At 32.5% G+C, this 19,829-nt stretch overlaps 1 protein-coding gene across 1 annotated transcript; it reads right to left on the minus strand.

The window, feature by feature from the left end:
• Window positions 1-3,496: 3,496 nt before the first annotated feature.
• On the minus strand, window positions 3,497-4,676 carry LOC107770266 (zinc finger protein GIS3-like). The gene has a single exon (XM_016589557.1). The coding sequence runs from the start codon at window positions 4,667-4,669 to the stop codon at window positions 3,830-3,832; it is 840 nt and encodes a 279-aa protein (XP_016445043.1). The 5' UTR covers window positions 4,670-4,676; the 3' UTR covers window positions 3,497-3,829.
• Window positions 4,677-19,829: the final 15,153 nt, after the last annotated feature.

Below are 19,829 nucleotides of genomic sequence, written 5' to 3' on the forward strand. Positions count from 1 at the left end.
TGGGCCCAATAAAAAAATATTGAAAATCGAAGGGGAGTCTTAGAACAACGGTAAAGTTATCTCCGTATGACCTATAGGTTGCGGATGAACTGTGAAAACAACTATTAATGCTTGCATTAGAGTAAGTTGTCAACATCACGCCCTTTGGGGTGCAGCCCTTACCTTTATCTTGCTTGAATACGAAATATTTTGTGTGTCGAACTGCCATTTTTTAAAATTAAAACAACTAGCTACGAAAGGATGTAGGGTTAAGTTTTTTTTTTTCTATCAGACAAAAGTTGTAGGAATGGGATTGATTTTCTATGTTTTGCCTCACCAACTGCCTCAAGAGTTGCTGCACTTTGTACTACTCATGTGTCAAAAAGAGCTCCTAGAAGAAGAAATTATCCTTCTCTTTTTCTTTTCTTTCTTCCTAATGTTAGGATTTTATAGTGGCGGAGCCAATAATTTTGACAAATAAATTCGAAAAGTTTCAAAAATATTATATTTGAAATCCGAACTTGTGTTTCTTTTACATTAAAATGATTTACATTTTTCTACTGTTATATATAAGTTTTATTTTATTTTTTTAGTTTATATTGTATAATTTTTCGACGAAGAAATTTAACTGAATTATCATGTGATTCCGCTACTGAATTTTTATATTCATGATTGTTATGCTTGTCAATCCTTAATCTACCCTTTTTCTTTACTTCTTTCACTAAGATAACCCCAATCCCCAATATCATCAAAGTATATCATAAGACAAGAAAAGCATCCAATCTAAACTAATCTTTCTTATTTTCTATCATCCTATTGTCGTCTTGTTTAATAATCCATTATGTCCCTACATTAGTTTACATCAAATCTTCTCCTCATAATAATTGAAGTGTATACTAATTATCACCGCACCTTATTCAGTAATATTTCATAATTAACTTGATTTGATAACAATACACAATTTTAGTATGCTCAATTTTGTTTTTTATGCAACTAATAATGTATTTATCGCACAAATTAGTCCGGACACTAAGACAACAACAATAATAATAACAACTTAGTGTATTTCTATAAGTAGAGCCTGGGGAGGATAAAATGTACGCAACCTTACCTTTACCCTGGAAGTACAAAGAAATTGTTTCCGATAGACTCTCAGCTAAAGAAAAGATGGAAAAACCTAGCCTGGACACACACACACATCCAGAGGCGGACCTATATTATGAAAAAAAGGGTCACCGACACTCGAAAAGTTCGACAAAAATTTTATGTATACATGTCGTTAAAAATAATGATATATTAGTAGTGACACCTTATATACAAAAATAACTTTAATGGAATACAAAAGTTAACTTATAACCTTCAAATTCTAGATTTGCCTCGACGTAATTGCGCAAAGCGCCGACCTTCCATATATTGTATGCACAAATTCAAACTTATTCACTTTTGCACCGAAAAGAAGTTGCCAAAAAAAAGTATACATAATAGTTTCCCACTTAAATCATTTCACTTTTTTTTTTCTTGAGCTTTGTTAAAGTTGTGATCAGCAGCCTAATAAGGTTCACTCTTTAATTTTGGTGCTTCTTTTTTTCCTTTTTGAGTGTTGCATTATCTTGTTTTCGTGCTTACACGTAAGCTTCGCTAAACACATAAACCATTGGTTGCTTATCCATAATTAATAAGCACAAACTTTCATCTTACTAATAAAAATAAAAATGAATTTTAAGTATAAACTAACAGTGTAAAAGATTTTTATATAATCAGATTAATTTAAGATAATTACATATAAATTTTTATGATAAATATTGATCGATAACCTAATATGATGGTTGACACTTCCTACGGACCGGAATCTGTTTGGATCAGATCCGGGATGTGATATGGTTCAGAAGAATGAGTTAGATATGGATAATCCCAATAAGATTTTATTCTCGAACAAAAATTTATTTTCTGACCAGAATAGGAGAGAATACATATTACACTACAATTTTATATCTGATAAGAAATTTCAACGTCATTTTAATTACAACAACATTCGAACAATTTTGACAATAAAAAAGGCAATTTTCATCAAGTACAACAACAACAACAACAACAACAACAACAACAACAACGTAACTTAGTATATTCTCACAAGTGAGGTTTGAGTAGGGTGCACAACCTTACCCCTACCCTGAACGGATAGAGAAGCTGTTTTGTTTCCGATAGACCCTTAGCTAAAAAAAAATAATTGTCAAGTAATACAAGTAAAATAATATTAATAGTGTAAAACCTCTTTAGATTATCAATGAAACTTAATTAAATCTATAAAGATTAAGCAAGAAGCCACTCATCCTTGTTATTGTTTTCCAAACAATTCCCAACCCCCTCCCCTCTTTCCCACACCCTTAAATAATCTCATAGTCTTTTCCCATTATGTAGCAGATAGGTTCTTGTTTGGACAGCTTTTCACTACTAATTAACCTTTCTAAGTATAAAATTTTGGCTTCATATATAAGTGGAAGACAATGAGAAGACAACTATATCTATATATATATATATATATATATATATATATATGTTGTTTAGTCTTAAATAATTTTGGATGTATAATATAATATCTAATTCCTCCAATCAATTCCTAGATCTCAAAGCCAGGGGGAACTAGTCTTCATGAGTGATTGATTGGTCCCACATTTAAACCAACAGTTATTGGAGATCAAAGATTGAAACATGTGGCACCCAAAGAGAACATGGTGGAGGCACAAGCGGACTTACCGGTTCGGCCGAACCCAATAACTTTTGTTTAAATAGTGTATTTGGTGTTTTGAATTCATAAAATATGTATAAATATTAAATCTAGAACGCAATCAATTAACATTTGAAGTCGTAGTCCCAAAATCCAGAACCCATAAACTTGAAATCCTTACTCCGCCTTTAACAGAATATCTATGCTATGTTAAGAATTTGGAAGAACAAAACAACTAGATGGTGTAATAATGTTCGTTTTGGGACAAACTTATACGATATTCTCTAAAAGGTCATCTTATTAAAGATATCACTATTAGGGGCGGATACACCTTGCGGCAAGCGGTGTCAGGTGACACCGCTTTGTCGAATTTTTTTATTCAATATTTATATATTCGTATACAAAACGAAAATATTGAGTATAAATATAAAAAAGACACCGTTTCATTATAATGATTTATTCCTTCGTATATACATTTCTTCCAATATTGATATCACTTACCAACAATCTTGTGTATGCCCTGATTACTATACATATGTTTATTTTATAACTCAAATGTGAAATTTTGTTTGTACAATCAAAAATACTGACTTACGTGTGGATATTAGTTTTTCGATGATCATGGTGGTTTCAAAATTCTATATTGTTGTATCAACACTCTCATAACCATCAATTTTACGTTATTCTGGATCCACCTCTGTCTATCAGGATCCACCTCTGTCTATCAGGGATATTGAACCGACATAAAAAAGAAAGAAGAAAAGCACATCTAATTATTACATCGCGTACACATTTCAAAAGCTATATGTAACCTAAACTTTCTTTAACATATCACATCAATATTTACATGCACATACAACCAATGTACAATAATTTACAAACTTTGAACCCTCAATTTGCAGACAGTAAAAAGAAGGAAAAAAAAAGGCGAAGAAGAAAAAGACATAAACATCAGCAAATGCATGAAAGGATAATTTTTTTTCTTTGAGTGAAAAAATAAATAAATAATCTGAGATGTACAAGATCCTATTTTCTAGATAAATTAATTCAAAATAAAAAAGAAAAAAAGGATATAAAAATAAATAAATCTTCCTTCCTAGCTGATTATAACCGAGCTGAGCCGAGCTAAGGCGCGGCTGGTGCAAGGCTTAGATGTAAATCCAATCCAAATGCATCATCAAAATTGGGCCCAGAATCCCCACCTGAAAACCTACTCAATGACGGCCCATCAATTTTAGCACTGTGGGCCTTTACCTGTTGAGGCCCAACACTTGTCAAGCTCGAATCCACTACACTGCCGGTATACTGTAAGTTCCCTACACCTCTCCCACCATTGGACGTTGGAAACAGACAACCATGCGACACGTGGAAGGGCGGCGCAGCGCGTGGAACGTAAACCCACGACGGAGATGACCCTGCCGCCGAGGGAACCACCATGGTACCCGGCGGAGCGAGGAGGTGAGATGGCGGAGCAAAGGCGGAGATAATAGGGTTTCGCATGTATGCATTTCGACTAGCTTGCATTTGGGCACGTTTCAATTGTTGCCTTTCTTTTTTGTGCGCATTTTGATGGCCACCTAAAGCTTGTGAATTTGCAAATTCCCTACAACAGTATTGACACTCGTATTTCCGGCCGTCGGAAGCCGGAAAACCGCCGGATTCCGGCGACCCTGATGATGTTTTTGTTGTAGAATCAACTTCTTGATCTTGATCATCTGTTACGTTGAAACCAAACAACTTTAAACGTCCATTACTTGTAGTATTATTACCATGTTTACTCTGAAACTCCAATTCTGCCATGTTATATATATACACGTAGAGTTTTTGTAGGTGTGTTTTGTATGAATATATGTAAGTGTTAGTGTGTGTGTGTGTGTTTAAGGAGAGGGAAACAGAGAATATGAGATGAAAATGAGACAGAAAGAAATTAAAGAGAGATGGGAAGCAAAAGGGAAGTAAAGACATAAGTGGAGTTGTTGCATGTGTGGGGTATTTATACAAGTTTTAATTTTTTTTTTTTTTTTTAATCTCTTTGTTTTCGTGTGTGGAAAGAGAGAGAATTCCTATATAGTGATATCCCAAGAAAGAAAAGAAAGTGTAAACTTTGGGAATACGACCTAAGAACACTTGACCCAATGACTTATGGCAAATCAAGATCATCCTCCATTATCCCATTTTCAAATACGCAATGTCACATAAATATATACCCTATGTAGAAAAAGAGTTAAAGTGGACAATGTAAAAATATAAGCGGATTCAAAATTTAAATTTTTTAAGTTTGAGTTCATGATTTTACCATATCATTTGATTTTTATTACTGAGTTTGTAATATATTATTTATACTGATTTAGTTAACTTTTATCAAATATATATATATATAAGGTCTGAGCCAAATCTACTATATTCACATGAATCCATAAGATAAATATTTCTTTTCTACACAATCAGGTAACTTTTTTATAGGGCCATTACGTGCAGGTAAATTTCCATGACAAGTAGAAATTTATAATCACTTAATAAAAAATGTAACTAACCTGGTATCATAAATTAATTTAATACTGATAATGTAAAGATTCTTACCTTATGAGTGCAGGGGCGGATTTAGGGGCAGAAGAAGGGGCGAATGTAGTATTGAACTAACGGGTTCAATTGAATCCATAACTTTGATAAGTAGTAAAAATTTATATGTAAAAATTCATTTAAATTGCAAAAATAGTAGATATGAACACATAACTTTAAAAGATAATGAGTTTAATGTTAAAATCTTGGAAGTATAACTCATAAAATTTAAATCCTGGATCCATCTCTAGGCAGAAGGAGGTTCATCCGAACCCCCTTCGCCAAAAATTACACACTATATATAAGGCAAAATTTGTTTTTTACCTCTATATATTATGTTTTTGAATATCCTTGACATAGCCCAAAAACATAGCTTAGTGGTTAAGAGGGTTCAAAATCTTTGTGAGTTCATTGATCCAATTCTCACTAGCTATAATTATTTTAAATTTTTTAAATATTTTTTAACCTCTTAGCGGAAATCCTACCTCCGTCACAACCTATGAGTTTATTATAATCTGAATTCATAGAAGAATTGTAATCAATGGAGCTCCAACATAGCAAAATACTTGCTCATAAAATATTTATAATTGCGTACATGATAAGTTATGTTAATTAAAAAGAAAAAAAAAATGTTCACTCAACAGGTTAGAGTAGAAGACGACATTTTTAGTGTCACGAAGTGGAAACACACAAGTCTAGAACACAACTAATAGGTGGGGAAGAGAAGTGTCAAGTCGTTTGCTTTTGCTGTTTTTTGTTTTCTTGAAAGTGCGAAGATTTTGTCATGTTTTGAAAGTATTGAAAATTAAATAAAGTGGAGTGAAATGTGATGCATGTGAAAGTTGTAGGGTGGTTGAACTATCAAATGATTGAGTTTAGCTGCAATTTTTTTTCTGTTTTCTTTCTTTTGTGGATGGAAAATTCAAGAGATATCCAAATCTATGATCATTCGATTAGGGGACAGAATATCATACTATTAGATTTCTAGTAAAAGTTGCCTTAATAGTGGTGAACATAAATGCCGGTAGTTAGTGGCGGAGTCAAAATTTTTATTAAGGGGTGTCAAAATATATAAAAGTAAATATACCAGAAAACTAAGGGGAGTCAATATATACATAGTATATACATACATATAAATTTTTCTTTTTACCTATCCACTCAGTATATTTTTCCCGCGAAGGTGTGTCGTTTGATACCCCTTTCTCTTCGCCACTGCCAGTGGCTTTTGAAAATTACTCGAGATGTATGCGTAAATACTATCCTCCTCAGATTCCACTTGTTAGAATATATTAGGTTTGTTGTTATTGTCGTCTAAAGAAAATATTTAAGTTATATAAATTGTCAAGTTCTTTATATTATTAGTATCTTTTAACTTCTCATATGTAGATGAATTTAGAATTTGAAGTTTATGGGGTCCTTATACACTGATCTCAAATTAAAAATTAAATTCATAATTAAATATTTATAGATATTTAATAAATTTTTTAATATGTATAGAAAGATTGAACAAAAATTAATAGGTCCCCCGGAACTCACATATTAGCCTTCTAGATCCACCACTACTTTCCTATGTTACTTAGTAGTAATCAGAGGTCAATCAATTATTTAAATTTACTGCGTTCTACCTTTATTATGTTTTCAATAAACTTATTGCTCTTTTTAAATTATGAAGTAGTTAAATAATATTGTTGAAATGTGATAATTTTTACATAAATATATGTATTTATATTCGGTATCGAAAATACTAGATTTTATATGTAATATAGCAAATACACTACATTTGTCATACAATTATTTTAAAAGTGAACTTAAAAATGCTTATCTATTTTATAATATGCTTATAAAGCTCCTTATATTGAACTACTACTATATATTTAATTAGGCTTGTTTATTGAAATACACTTGTAAAAGTTACCAATATTGAGAAAACAGATCGATCAGTACTTTTTGTCTGCCTCAATTAGGTAAATACTTATCTAATTTACCTAAACAAGTAAAATAGGAAATATGAAAGAAGAGACATGCAGTTTCGGTTTCCTTAATATTTATAGGAATTTTAATAATGGAAAGAATATGATTTTCATTTCTTCTTTTTTGGAATATGGGACACAAGAGATATAACATGAAGTGGCAGCATATGGAACTATTAGCATAGTCTTTCAATGTTCTACCAGTAATACATCTATTTTAAACATGAAGTGGAGGAAATGAGTTACTAGATTATTTGTTAAAATCGATTAAATTACATTGATAATATTTAAAAATAAAATAACGTGTGGCCGGTATTTTGAAGGTTGGAAGGGTATACCGACCAAAGTTGGTCGGTATTTTAATTATGTCATTAAAAAAAAGCATCATCTGAGAATCGAACCTAGGTTTATTATACTGTGGTAGGATACTATTCTACCACTAGACCATTGGTGCATTTTGTTTTAAGACTGTCTTTTATTTCATTTATACTCTTTAATTGTATTGTCGCACGAAAATAACCGATCAATATCAGCGGTTTTACTAAAAATAAAATTACCTAACGAATTCAGTCAGTTTTTTAAAATGACCGGCCGAATTAACTGTCCGATTTAGGTCGTTTTTAATATTAGTTTTAAATGAAAAAACCAACCAAAGGTAGTTAATTTCTTGAAAAATAAATTTCGAGGGACTCAAAAATAGTTTCCGACATTTTTGTGCCAAAAAAAAACCGACCAAAATTGGTCGGTTACGTAAAAAAAATTAAAAAATAAAATATTTTAAAAAACCTACCGGACCCAAATTGATTGGTCGACCGCTGCCGATTTCTACCGAATTTTTAGTAGTGGGTGTTGGCAAAGTAGTTACTATCTTTTATAATCTCCGGACAATTTTACGCCACCTAATATTTTTTTTTATAAAAAAAAAATAGCAAAAGTGTAGCTCAGTTTATCATTTAACATCATGACTTTAATTAAAACCAAAAAAAAAAATTGAATCATACGTAAATTGAATTATAAGAAAGTCAGGGACAATACATACAGAGATACGAGGTATATATTATTGTTCAGTAATTAGCATAATATATTGTGCAATGATTTTAATTTACATTATGATAACTTCTCGCAGAAACTTTGCCTATAAGCTTCAATCAAATAAATAAGACATAATGAGAGAAAAACATAACCATGTACCATCTATTGTATTTCTAAGCTTCCATGAAGAGGCAAAGCCAATATTTAAAGTTTATGGATTCGGGGATTCTAATCTGGGTTCTAAATGAATACGAGTCAGGCAAGTATAAAATCAATAAAAAGAGAGAGATAGAGAGAGAGTAGATTGTTAATACAAATATCAAAGTTGATTCAGTAATTTTTCCCATGATTATTGAAAAAATCTGGCAGGTTATCAAAGTTAATTCAGTAATTTCTCTAAAAAAACTCAGTAATTTCTCTACAAAATAAGTATTTCCTCAATCAAAAATTAATGAAGACTAAACTAAATGTTTCATATATGATAGTGATACTTTATCTAAAAAAAAAAAAAGTTCCCTACATAGTATGCTCAAATTTTATTATATGCACCATTTTGCTCGGTCGCATAGCTTAATACACGTAGATGATATCAATTAAAAGAAAAAAAAAAACTAGAAAAAAAAAACAGCAGAATATATTGAATCAACAACAACTCATTAAAATCTTACTAGTGGGGTCTGGGGAGGGTAGTGTGTACGCAGACATTATCCCTATCCCGAAGGAGTAGAGAGAGGATGTTTCCGAAAGACCCCCGACTCAAGAAAACAAAAAGACAAAAGGAAACAAAATCAGTATCACCACATAAATCATAGGAAAAATAGGAACAACATATAGTAAATAGGTCCGACACTGAAAAGCAAATAGTAAGACACAACATTGCCACCAACTATCTTAGACAAAAACCCTACCAGACTAGTCTCACAATGGTACGAAATAAGGCAAGACTCAACGACCTCCTAACCTACAACCCTAATACTCGACCTCTACATCTTCCTATCAAGTGTCATGTCCTCGGAAATCTGAAGCCTCGCCATGTCCTGACTGATCACCTCTCCCTAATACTTCTTAGGCCGCCCTCTACCTCTTCTCGTGTCCTCTACAACCAGCCACTCACACCTCCTTACCGGAGCATTTGTGCTTCTCCTCTGAATATGTCCGAACCATCTGAGCTCGCTTTCCCATCTTGTCATCAATGGGAGCCACGTGCACCTTCTCCCGAATATCATCATTCATAATCTTATCCATCCTGGTGTGCCCGCACATCCACCTCAACATCCTCATTTCTGCTACTTTCATCTTCTGAATTTATGAGTTCTTATATATCATGGCCGATCTAACCATCGCTTTATAGAATCAAACCAAACCAAATTAATTGAATAAAAAAGAGAAAAATCGAATCAAACCAAATTAATTTTGTTTTAAATTGATTTTTTTTCAAAATAAAATGTTTAAAAATAATACAAAATCAATTCGAAAATATGCCAAAATCAACCAGTAAACTGTCGTGAGAAGGTCCAAAGTAGAAAAAAACTTGAGAATGCAAAAAAAATAAAAAAATTATAGTAATACTAATATTTTCCCCTTTAATGAATCTTGGATAATACGAATCTTAGAGGGCGTTTGGACATAAAAAATTGTAAAATTTCAGAAAAAGTGAATTTCAAGTGAAATTAATATTTAAAAGTTAGAGTTGTGTTTGGGCATAACTATAATTTTGGGGTTTATTGAATTTTTGTGAGTAATTTGAAGTAAATTTTTTGAAAAAGAGCTTTTTTCAAGTTTTTCAAATTTTCGAAAAATTCTAAAATTCATCTTTAAGTGAAAATTAAAAATTTCATACTTAAATGCTGATTTCGAAAACAAGTAAAGATTTTTTGAAAAAGGTGAAAAATTTTGTATGGCCAAACGGCCCCTTAATTAAACCAACGCAAATAGTACAAAATATTGAACTTAAATTATTTAAAAAGATGTCCAAGGAATCCCATGCAATGCATGCCCACATACTGAATTGTACTTTGATCAGAAAACCATACGTATAAATACTTGGATAAGTTAATAATAATAAATTAATAATCCACATTTTAAAGCAGGATCAGTATCTAACCTAAGATTCACGTACACATATGGATCTGATCCATCTTAGTACCGTTTAATTTGCTTTTTGACATGACCTAGGACCCACGTGTCACCACCACAATATCAAACCATATTTATATTTACTCATTACTCATCATATGTTTCACACCGCCCACTCCTTTTTCACGTAGTAATCCATATGGATTATTTTCTTATATGGGCAAATATAGTACGGACTAGTCAGTTTTCGGAATGATAATTAAAAAATAGCTTGTGTTTGCAAAATTATTGAAAATAATTACTATTTTACTGTAACACGAAAAGTTCCAGCATAATATACTGGAGGTTGGAGCACATGTTATGAACTTCCAGCATATTATGCTGAAACTCCAGCACATTATGCTGAAACTCCAACACACGGAAAGTTCCAACATAATATACTGGAGATTAGAGCACCTGTGTATATGCTTTCAACATATTATGCTGGAACTCCAGCACACAGAAAGTTCCAACATAATATACTAGAGATTGGAGCACCTGTGTATGAACTTGCATATTATCTTGGAACTCCAATATATTATGCTGGAACTCCAGTATATTATGTTGGAAGTTCATATATAAAAAATTCAAAGTACTCTAGTATATTATAGTGGAATATCTTTCGAATTTTGAACAATATTTTTGTTCAAATTTATTTTTACATGAAAAGTAGTTAAATTTTGATTACTTTTAAAATTATGATTATTTTTCAATTACCACTCGTAAATCTATCTATTTTTGAATTTACCCTTGTATTTCATGTGTAAGTAAAGGTATTTTTTTATTCTTAACCAGAAGAGTCTTAAAAACAAAATTGAATTTGGTAAAGAACAATATAATTCCAAAAAAAACTTTTCGTTGCAAATTCGAATTAGTTAATTCCAAAACAGATAGCAGACGCCGGGTGAAAAAAAATTAAAGTCAAAATGGGAGTCTTTACAAAAAGAGGTCACAACATAATGACTAAAAATGGGTAGCCAGGTACACGAATCATTCATGTTCACACATTATACAGGGAAGGGCCGTAACTTAAGAATTGTGATATAGACAATGTAACAGCCCAACCCGCTAGTGATATTGTCCGCTCTAGGCTTGGGCCCTCATGGGTTTAAACCGTGTCACTAGGGTCTAAAGCTTGTTAACTTATATATTCAGCATCCCTCTTGTGTTTGCCGATGTGAGACTCTGTCTATAGTCTGGGGTGTTACATACACTCCCTATTATGGACTCAGCGTCCTCGCTGAGGTTTGCCCCACCGCATGAGATTTGTCTAGACTCAGCACTAAAGTTTGCCCCACCTAACCGGAATTTGCCTAAACTCAGTTGAACTCTGACCCAGCATTGGCAAGGCTGACACAAGAGTGGCTCTGATACCATCTGTAACAGCCCAGCCCGCTAGTGATATTGTCCGCTCTGGGCCTAGGCCCTCACGGATTTAAAATGCGTCACTAGGGTCTAAGGCTTGTTAACTTATATACCCAGCATCCCTCTTGTATTTGCCAATGTGGAACTCTGTCTATAGTCTGGGGTGGTACATACAACCTACTCTAATATAAGCATTAATAGTTGATCTAAAAACTCGAACCCGTAACTTATAAGTCAAACGAACACAATTTTTCCGCACCAACATATTGACTAACTTCTTTGAAAGGGCAAATGAATGAATGAACTAACTATGTTCTAAGTTATCTGGTGTTACATACTTCAAGATTGGACCCTACTATATATTACTTCTTGATGGTCAATTATTGTTTATGATATTTGCGTGATTGACGTTAATAACCTTTTTTTTTTTCTCGTCTTAGTAATTTTTTTATTTAATTTGTGTTTTCCTGTCAATGAAAGACGATCTTTCCGAATCTTACTAACTACATGAGAGAGAAAGAAAAAAGCTAATTAGATAGCTAAGTCTCTTCTAATTTTTTAAAATTTGATTTAATTAATGATGTTATATTCATAAATTTATCAATCAAAACCTCTTCTAAAGTCTTCACCACAACTCAAAATATGGTCCACCATGTCTCCTTATCCCCACTTTCAGATTTCCCCAAATAAGGGACTAATTATTTTAATATATTTTAGTTAATCTTAGAGTAAAAGTCTATACTATTTTTCAATTTTTGTTATAATTTACTATTTATTTTGTTTCATTTTATGTGACATTTTTTAAAAATCATTTTGTACTTCAAAGAGTGACATAATTTAATAATTGAATAAAAATTTAACTTTAAACTTCTTAAATTATTTTTAATAGCATAATTTAATGATCATAGATGCATCATAATATGTTCAAAATCACAAATTCTAAAATATAACTTTTTAAATTTTCTTATGTCCAGTCAAATACGATCACGACAAATAAAACGGAGGGCATACTAAATTTAATGGATGGTCAGTTTTAAGAGACAAGGTACAGTACTGTGATTTGATATCATAGGCATAGACATTTCCTAGTAATAAACAGTCTCACTATATTTTTTCTTTTTGGTAATTATGATACATATCCTCATAAACATAATTTCAAAAGTCAACCAAACAATGACTTTTAATTATTATTTTCTGGGTTGCTCCATATTCAACTTTATAACTTTTGGGTTTGTGGAGCTGGAGGCAAAAATTCATGCATCATAGTTATGTAGGGACAAAATTATTAATTATGATTATGGGGTTCGTTAACCTGAAATTATGGTATTTAGATTTAGGAGTTAGATTATAATTAGGTCCTACAATGAAGCTTATAAGAGAATATTTTTAAAGTTATCTTCCTGTAATGGGGCTCAAGAAGTTGGTCTGACTTGTAAAGGAAATCTTAGTAGTAAAGTCATGGTGCTATAAATCATAGTAGAGTGGCAAGGCATAGTCAAAACTATTCATTTGAGCGAACCCATAATTCATAATATATATTGAGCACGAATATGAATTAATGAGGCACAATGAATACCTGATAGGCTGATACTAAATTATTATTATTATTATTATTATTATTAAAAAGTGACCTCCTTTCATTTTAATGGAGAGGATGCACACTCAAAAAGGAGTACGAAACTTAAGACTACTAATTAGTGGTTGAGACTTTGCTAAAAGTGGCTAATTAACCACTAAATTTTTAGACTTGCTCTAGGCTTTTTGCAAGCTGGTTTTGAAAAACAATTGTCTATGAACAAAATATTTTTTATTCAAGGGCTTTTGTACTATCTGGCAAAGAATTTCCTTTCTTCTTATTTAAAATTAAAGATGACCTAATTAATGGGCCACTAACGGTCAGTATTTATTGAATTCGAGCCGGAAAACAATTTGTTGCGAAAATACAGGGTAAAATTGTGTACGGTAGATTTTTGTGAACCGGCTCTTTTCCGGATCCCATGTATAACAAAAGCTTAATACACCGGACTGCCATATTATATGGTGATATTTTGACCATCGAAAGAACAACTTTGGATTTGCTTTTTTCCTCTTTTCCTTTCATTAGGGAAAGTTCTTTCTTTTTCGTTTCCTTTTCCGAATCCATCTATCCAGATTCGCGACGCGTAAAACCATCGATACTTGACTGATTCGACTAGTATCCGCGTATGATCCAATGAAGGTGAAGTGTTGTTGAAGGGTCCTGAATCTAAAACACGAGACCTATGATTAAGTGCGGATGAATTTCATTCATCCCACGACACTCTTTCTTGATCCTAATTTAACTTACACTAATATCTTTTAAGTAATATGATGATATAATTTTTTTTTACACTATCAATATATTAATTAGAAATATATATTATAAACTCATTCTAGATTATCTTGCGCATTTGATGGCAAAGATATTGGTGGTCCAGTTTTATGTAGTCTGTGTTCCAATATTTATTTCATTCTCATATTGAGATATTAATTCTGATTATATAGGCTGTCCCTTATGGACCATTTTGACGATTTTCTGTGATTAGTATGGCAAATGCTGATTAAGATAGTACTATAAGTTTGAAAAATCTGCCACAAAAAGCTTATAAAAGAACTCTTTGTCTCAAAATCATGATCATGTAACATCTTGGTCAAATTCATTTTTTAGGACCAGATAGTACGTAACCCCATAATTAATCAAACTGGATTAGAGCCATCATGTCGGAAAATATTCCAATGAGATTTAAAAATTTCAACTACCAAAGCTGTGATTGTCCATTTCTATGCAGTAGTTAGTTGTGTTACTTCAGCTCACGTTTTGAAAGTTGATTGAGAATTAGGTTAGAAAATTCACACCTTTCAACTTTTTTTATATGGTGGTGTTCAGGCTAACTTGTGCGTAACTTAATAAATTTCACTGGATATCTGCTAGCGATCGTCCTAGCATATGTATCAAATAATTTTGTCCGGCAAAGCTTAGACAAATGAAAAAAAATAACATAATATGTTTTTTCTCCACTGAGATGTAAGGCTTTGGTTGTCGTAATCCTCTCTGGAACTCACCCTTCTTTGTACTGAGGAGGGACCAATATCTCCTTCTCGAAGAGGGCCTAAGTGACTTAGTAACTACAACGTACTTTTTTCTGTTGATTGAGAATTAGGTAGGAAAATTTTCATTTTTCAACTATTTTACAAGTTTTAACCAGTGTAGTACATCATATATAGAAAAGGAAAAATGGAAATTACTAGAGTAGCATTAATCTACTCTACCAGAAGACCAGATTTAACTTTTTCTTATACTCATGCTGTTGACAAGAAGTTGGAAATTTCGTTCTCACTTAACTTCACGTCTTAATAACCGAGAGAACAAAAGATCAAGATGACACTACCAAAATTAAAGGACAGTTGTAATCAGCTTGAGTTGAACTTATATTATATATATTGACAATGTAAATAAATTTTCACTTTATCAAGTCATCGAAAAGATGTTTACATATAATAATCCAAAAAATTAAGATTTATAATACTGAAACTGAGACGAACTATGTGTTGCAACATGTAAAAGTATCCTGATAATTAAAGAAAAACTCTTTGAATAGTAGCTTTACCTTGTTGCTATTGTTTCTCTATTTCTCTATTTTTAACGTTCTTGAGCCGAGAGTCTTTTGGAAACAGTCCCTCTACTTTCATAGGTAGGGGTATAGTCGGGGTACGTACTACCCTCATCAGATCCCACATGTGAAATTTCACGGGGTAGTTGTTGTTGTTCTTTGAGTAGTAGCTAATACCTTCTTAGTGCCTGGCATTACTTTTTCTCAACCATAAAAAAAAAAAAAAGAATTGTATGAAGTACATTAAAACCTTATAAAAAGTAGCAAAAATAACTAAGGGATAGCTTTAGGTTTGTCTTATATATGGAAGTGAGTCCTCTATTCATAGAACCAAAGTTGCTTATATATTATATTGAAACATGTTATGCTTTAGAGTTTGTCTTATATATAGAAATGAGTCTTAATTCTAAGGAAGGAAGATACAAAGAACCAAAATTCTTCATATTTTTCTAATTTTTATATTGAAACATGGCATACTTAGGAAAGTAAATGCAGAGAGGAGCCATGTTAGAATATTAGGGTTTTGCACATGGCTAAGTGGAATGATGTTAGGAAGAAACACATGTGAATGTGCCTCACACTGTTGAAACAAAGCCAATAGTAGGAATCTAGGAACCAAGAACAATGTCACATTGGTCATGCTTGGGTCCTACATATACTAGAGTTTTATGGTAATACCCGGGCCCACAACTAACCCCCTCCCTCCTCCATATCTGATCCACTATAACTAGTGATATTGTTCGCTTTGGCAGATGCAATCTGCTCGACTTTAAAACGTGCTATTAGGGTTGGTTTATTTCCTTATATACTCAGCATATCACATATTCTGTTCTGTGATTTGCTTATGGTGTTACAATTTTGAACTCCGAATATTATAGTATAAATGGGAAACCCCCTTATTTGCTTTAAGTATTTAAATTTGTATTTAACATGAAATTATTTGATTTAGTATAAATATCAAGTGTGAATAAGTATTTGTGGAAGTTACACACATTAGCCGCTTGACCAAAAATATTAACAGTCTCTAGCTGGTATATAAAGGTTATATACGGATACATAGTATATATATATATATATAATATACGTGTATTATATATTTGTCCGCTATTTTTTTAGGCGACTAGTTGTTTAGGTTAATTTAAATATTTGGAGTATATTTCTAGGATGTCGTAACATTCTTGTCCAATCAACTTTGTCAAGTCCTCTTGTTGATTAATTAGCGACAATTATCATTAAACAAAGTGTTCCTTTTCCTTGTTAATGGTTTACCACCATCTTAATACATACAAAAACACTTTTAAGTGGACCTTAATCATGCTAATTAATTTTCTTTGTTGTTGATGCCTATATTATTGTTCAAAGATTTTCCAAATCCTAATTATGGCCCACCAACTTGTGCTTATCAAGTAAATGAACCAATTAGAAGTTATTACACGAATTTTTAAACATGAGATTAAAATATTTCAGACATGATCCCATCAAAATGTATAAAATAAATAATAAAATCATTAACTTTCTAGTCATACTTCCTTTTTGGAACCATTAATTTGGAAAGATCCAAAAAAAAAAAAAGATTAAAGATAATACCCAACAATTCTGACTTAATTTTCAAGTTGTAATCTTCTTTTTGGGATGTGTTCATAACTCATAATTTAAGTATCCAAACAATGTGGGAATTGACTCAATAATTCCATCCATGTATTCCAAAGTGACACCTATTTAAGCATATTTATATGTACTGATAACATACAAATATTTTATATTATCAACGAATTTTAATCTATAATGATAACAGATTAATTACTATGTTTATCAGGTTATCATTTAAAGTTCATAATACAGAGATTTAAACGTAATTATGATATAAGTAACTTGTTTATGTAAATATTAATTTTGATACCGTCAATGCATGAAACTTCAATTCTTTTGTTATATTTAATAATGCGTGTTAATTATTAACCTATTAGCTAGAATTAATTAATAGTCTAATAACATGAAGCCTAGCTAGTATATAGGGCAGAGACATCTAGACTATTTTAATTAAGTTGATGACAATCCCATCAAAACCTTTTTGTTTTTTAAAATAACAATTAAGAATAGGAAAACCCGTGAACTAGGAGGGGATTAGAAAGAAGAAATTAATTGGTCACTTAATAAGATAAATTATGTGCTTTTGAGTTATATCAATTAAGTATAGACAATTATATACGTTAACACCTCATAACATGCCGTGCAAAAACATCTTACTTAGTTGGCAGATCTTTTCAGATGTGCAGCCCGTTTGGCCAAGCTGCAAAAATTAGGGAGAAATTCAAAAATAGTTAGATTGGTCGTTTAAAAATAGTCTAGTTTCAAAAGTAATCGAAATTTAGCCACTTTTTATGTAAAGATAAATCTGAGCAAAAATACTGTTCAAAACTCGGAAAATATGCCAGTATATTATGGTGGAGTTCCAGCATAAGTATACTTGAACTCCAACATATTATACTGGAGTTCCAGGATAAGTATGCTGGAACTCCAGCATAATATGATGGAGTTCCAGCATAAGTACACTAGAACTCCAGCATAATATACTGGAGTTCCAGCAAGTATATCGGTCCAGCATAATATACTGGAGTTTGGAGCACCGGTGCTCCAGTCTCTAGTATATTATACCGGAGCCAGCAAAATATACCGGTCCAACATAATATGCTGGAGTTCATACACAGGTGCACCGAACTCCAGTATATTATGCTGCATTGTCTCTATTGCAGCAAAATAGTGGCTATTTTTCATTGACTTGGTAAACGCTGACTATTTTTGAATGACCAATCCGAAAACTAGCTATACCGTGCTATTTTTACCAAAAATTAGCTAATTTTGAGAAGTGCTTTTTTTCAAAAATGTTTTTCTCAAAAATACTTTTGGTGAGAAGCAATTTGTATTTGACTAATTAGTTTGAAAAGCACTTCTGAGCAGCAATTAGTGTTTGGCCAAGCTTTAAAAAACTGTTTCTAAGTGTATTTTCTCAAAAGTGCTTTTGGAGAGATGCTACTTTTTTCTGCTTCTCCAAAACTGCTTCTGTTTCTCCTCAAAAACACTTTTTTCCTTCCAAAAGCTTGGCCAAACACTTCAATTTTTGGACAAAAATGCTTTTGGCCTAAAAAGGCATTTTTGGCCAAAAAGAAGCTTGACCAAAGAGGCTAGTAATGAGATATTGGGATTTAATAAATTAATCATACGCATTAGTATTATATTTTCATTTTATTTCATGTATTTGTACTTGTTAATTTTGTTTCTGTTGTTCGTTAATTCTTCTGCCACGTGGAACTTTTTATGCTGGCTCCACGCTGTACATATGAATTGACAATTTCAAACATGCCACGTGTTTGCCTTTTTTTTTTCTTACTCATATTACTAGCTGTCATACCCGTGCGATGCACGATTAATATTAAAAAAATATTAATTAAATTAAATTGTGATCGGACTTGTTTGAACAAATTAGATCGTATTGCTTTAATAAATTATAATTGGGAAATTATCAACTATATCCATTTATAAGTAGCTCATTACAAAAATGGACAAATTGATAAAATATTACTAATATTAGCCACTCGTGTGTAATATTACGCTCTCGGTGTCCGCTATGCACCAATGGTTCATGATGCTACATACAGGCTACGAGAGAGTCAGGGATGCTCATACATTTTCTCAACGTGTTATCCAGACTGGAGATACAGAGGTATTGAGAGACTATTCAGTTATTTATATGGAGGCGCAACAGAAGCGTAGTGGGTGTTGATTGAGGATAGTTGGCGGTATTGGAGTACCTTGTGATTTGTGTTGTACGAGTTGTGAAGGTTAGCTATGTGGATCATCAGACGTTGTTTTCTATGGCTTCGCGCCAAGTGGAGGAGTCCATCAGCGGCATTCAGATTGCATAGTAAGACTTGCGTCAGTTTCGGCCTGAGGTATATGTATGTGTGATGTTGGTAGGTTACCGGAATTTGTATATGACTAAGGTATGAGATCTTGCACGGGACGATGTCGAGACTTTGATTGGGATTATCGCATATCGACTATCCGAAGAAATGGGTCAGCTCTGTGGTGTTGGGTCAGCATAGCGATGAAGTGATTGGTCCTTTGAATAGAAATTCTCTACTGGTATTTGTGGAAACACTCTTGGATTAGACGGTTTGTTTGACTCGGTTGAGTTAGGGAGGTGCAGTCCTGATGGCTTATTTGCGTGCGGGTGGATCTCGGAAGGTTATTGATAGTTTGACTATGGCTTGAGTTGGGTGTCTACTATGGGCGTAAGGAATATACATTGTGGCTTTCTCCTGAATAAGCATCTGAAATTAATGGGGTGTTGATATTGTTGGCTATCATATGTGAAGAGTGTGCATTTTGGAAAGGACCTTGAGGTTTGGTTTGCGGGTGCTAGGCTGGTAGCATGGCGATTACTGGGTTTTGAGG

The sequence above is a fragment of the Nicotiana tabacum genome, chromosome 20 (genome assembly GCF_000715075.1).
Source record: "Nicotiana tabacum cultivar K326 chromosome 20, ASM71507v2, whole genome shotgun sequence".
NCBI classification, from domain to species: domain Eukaryota; kingdom Viridiplantae; phylum Streptophyta; class Magnoliopsida; order Solanales; family Solanaceae; genus Nicotiana; species Nicotiana tabacum.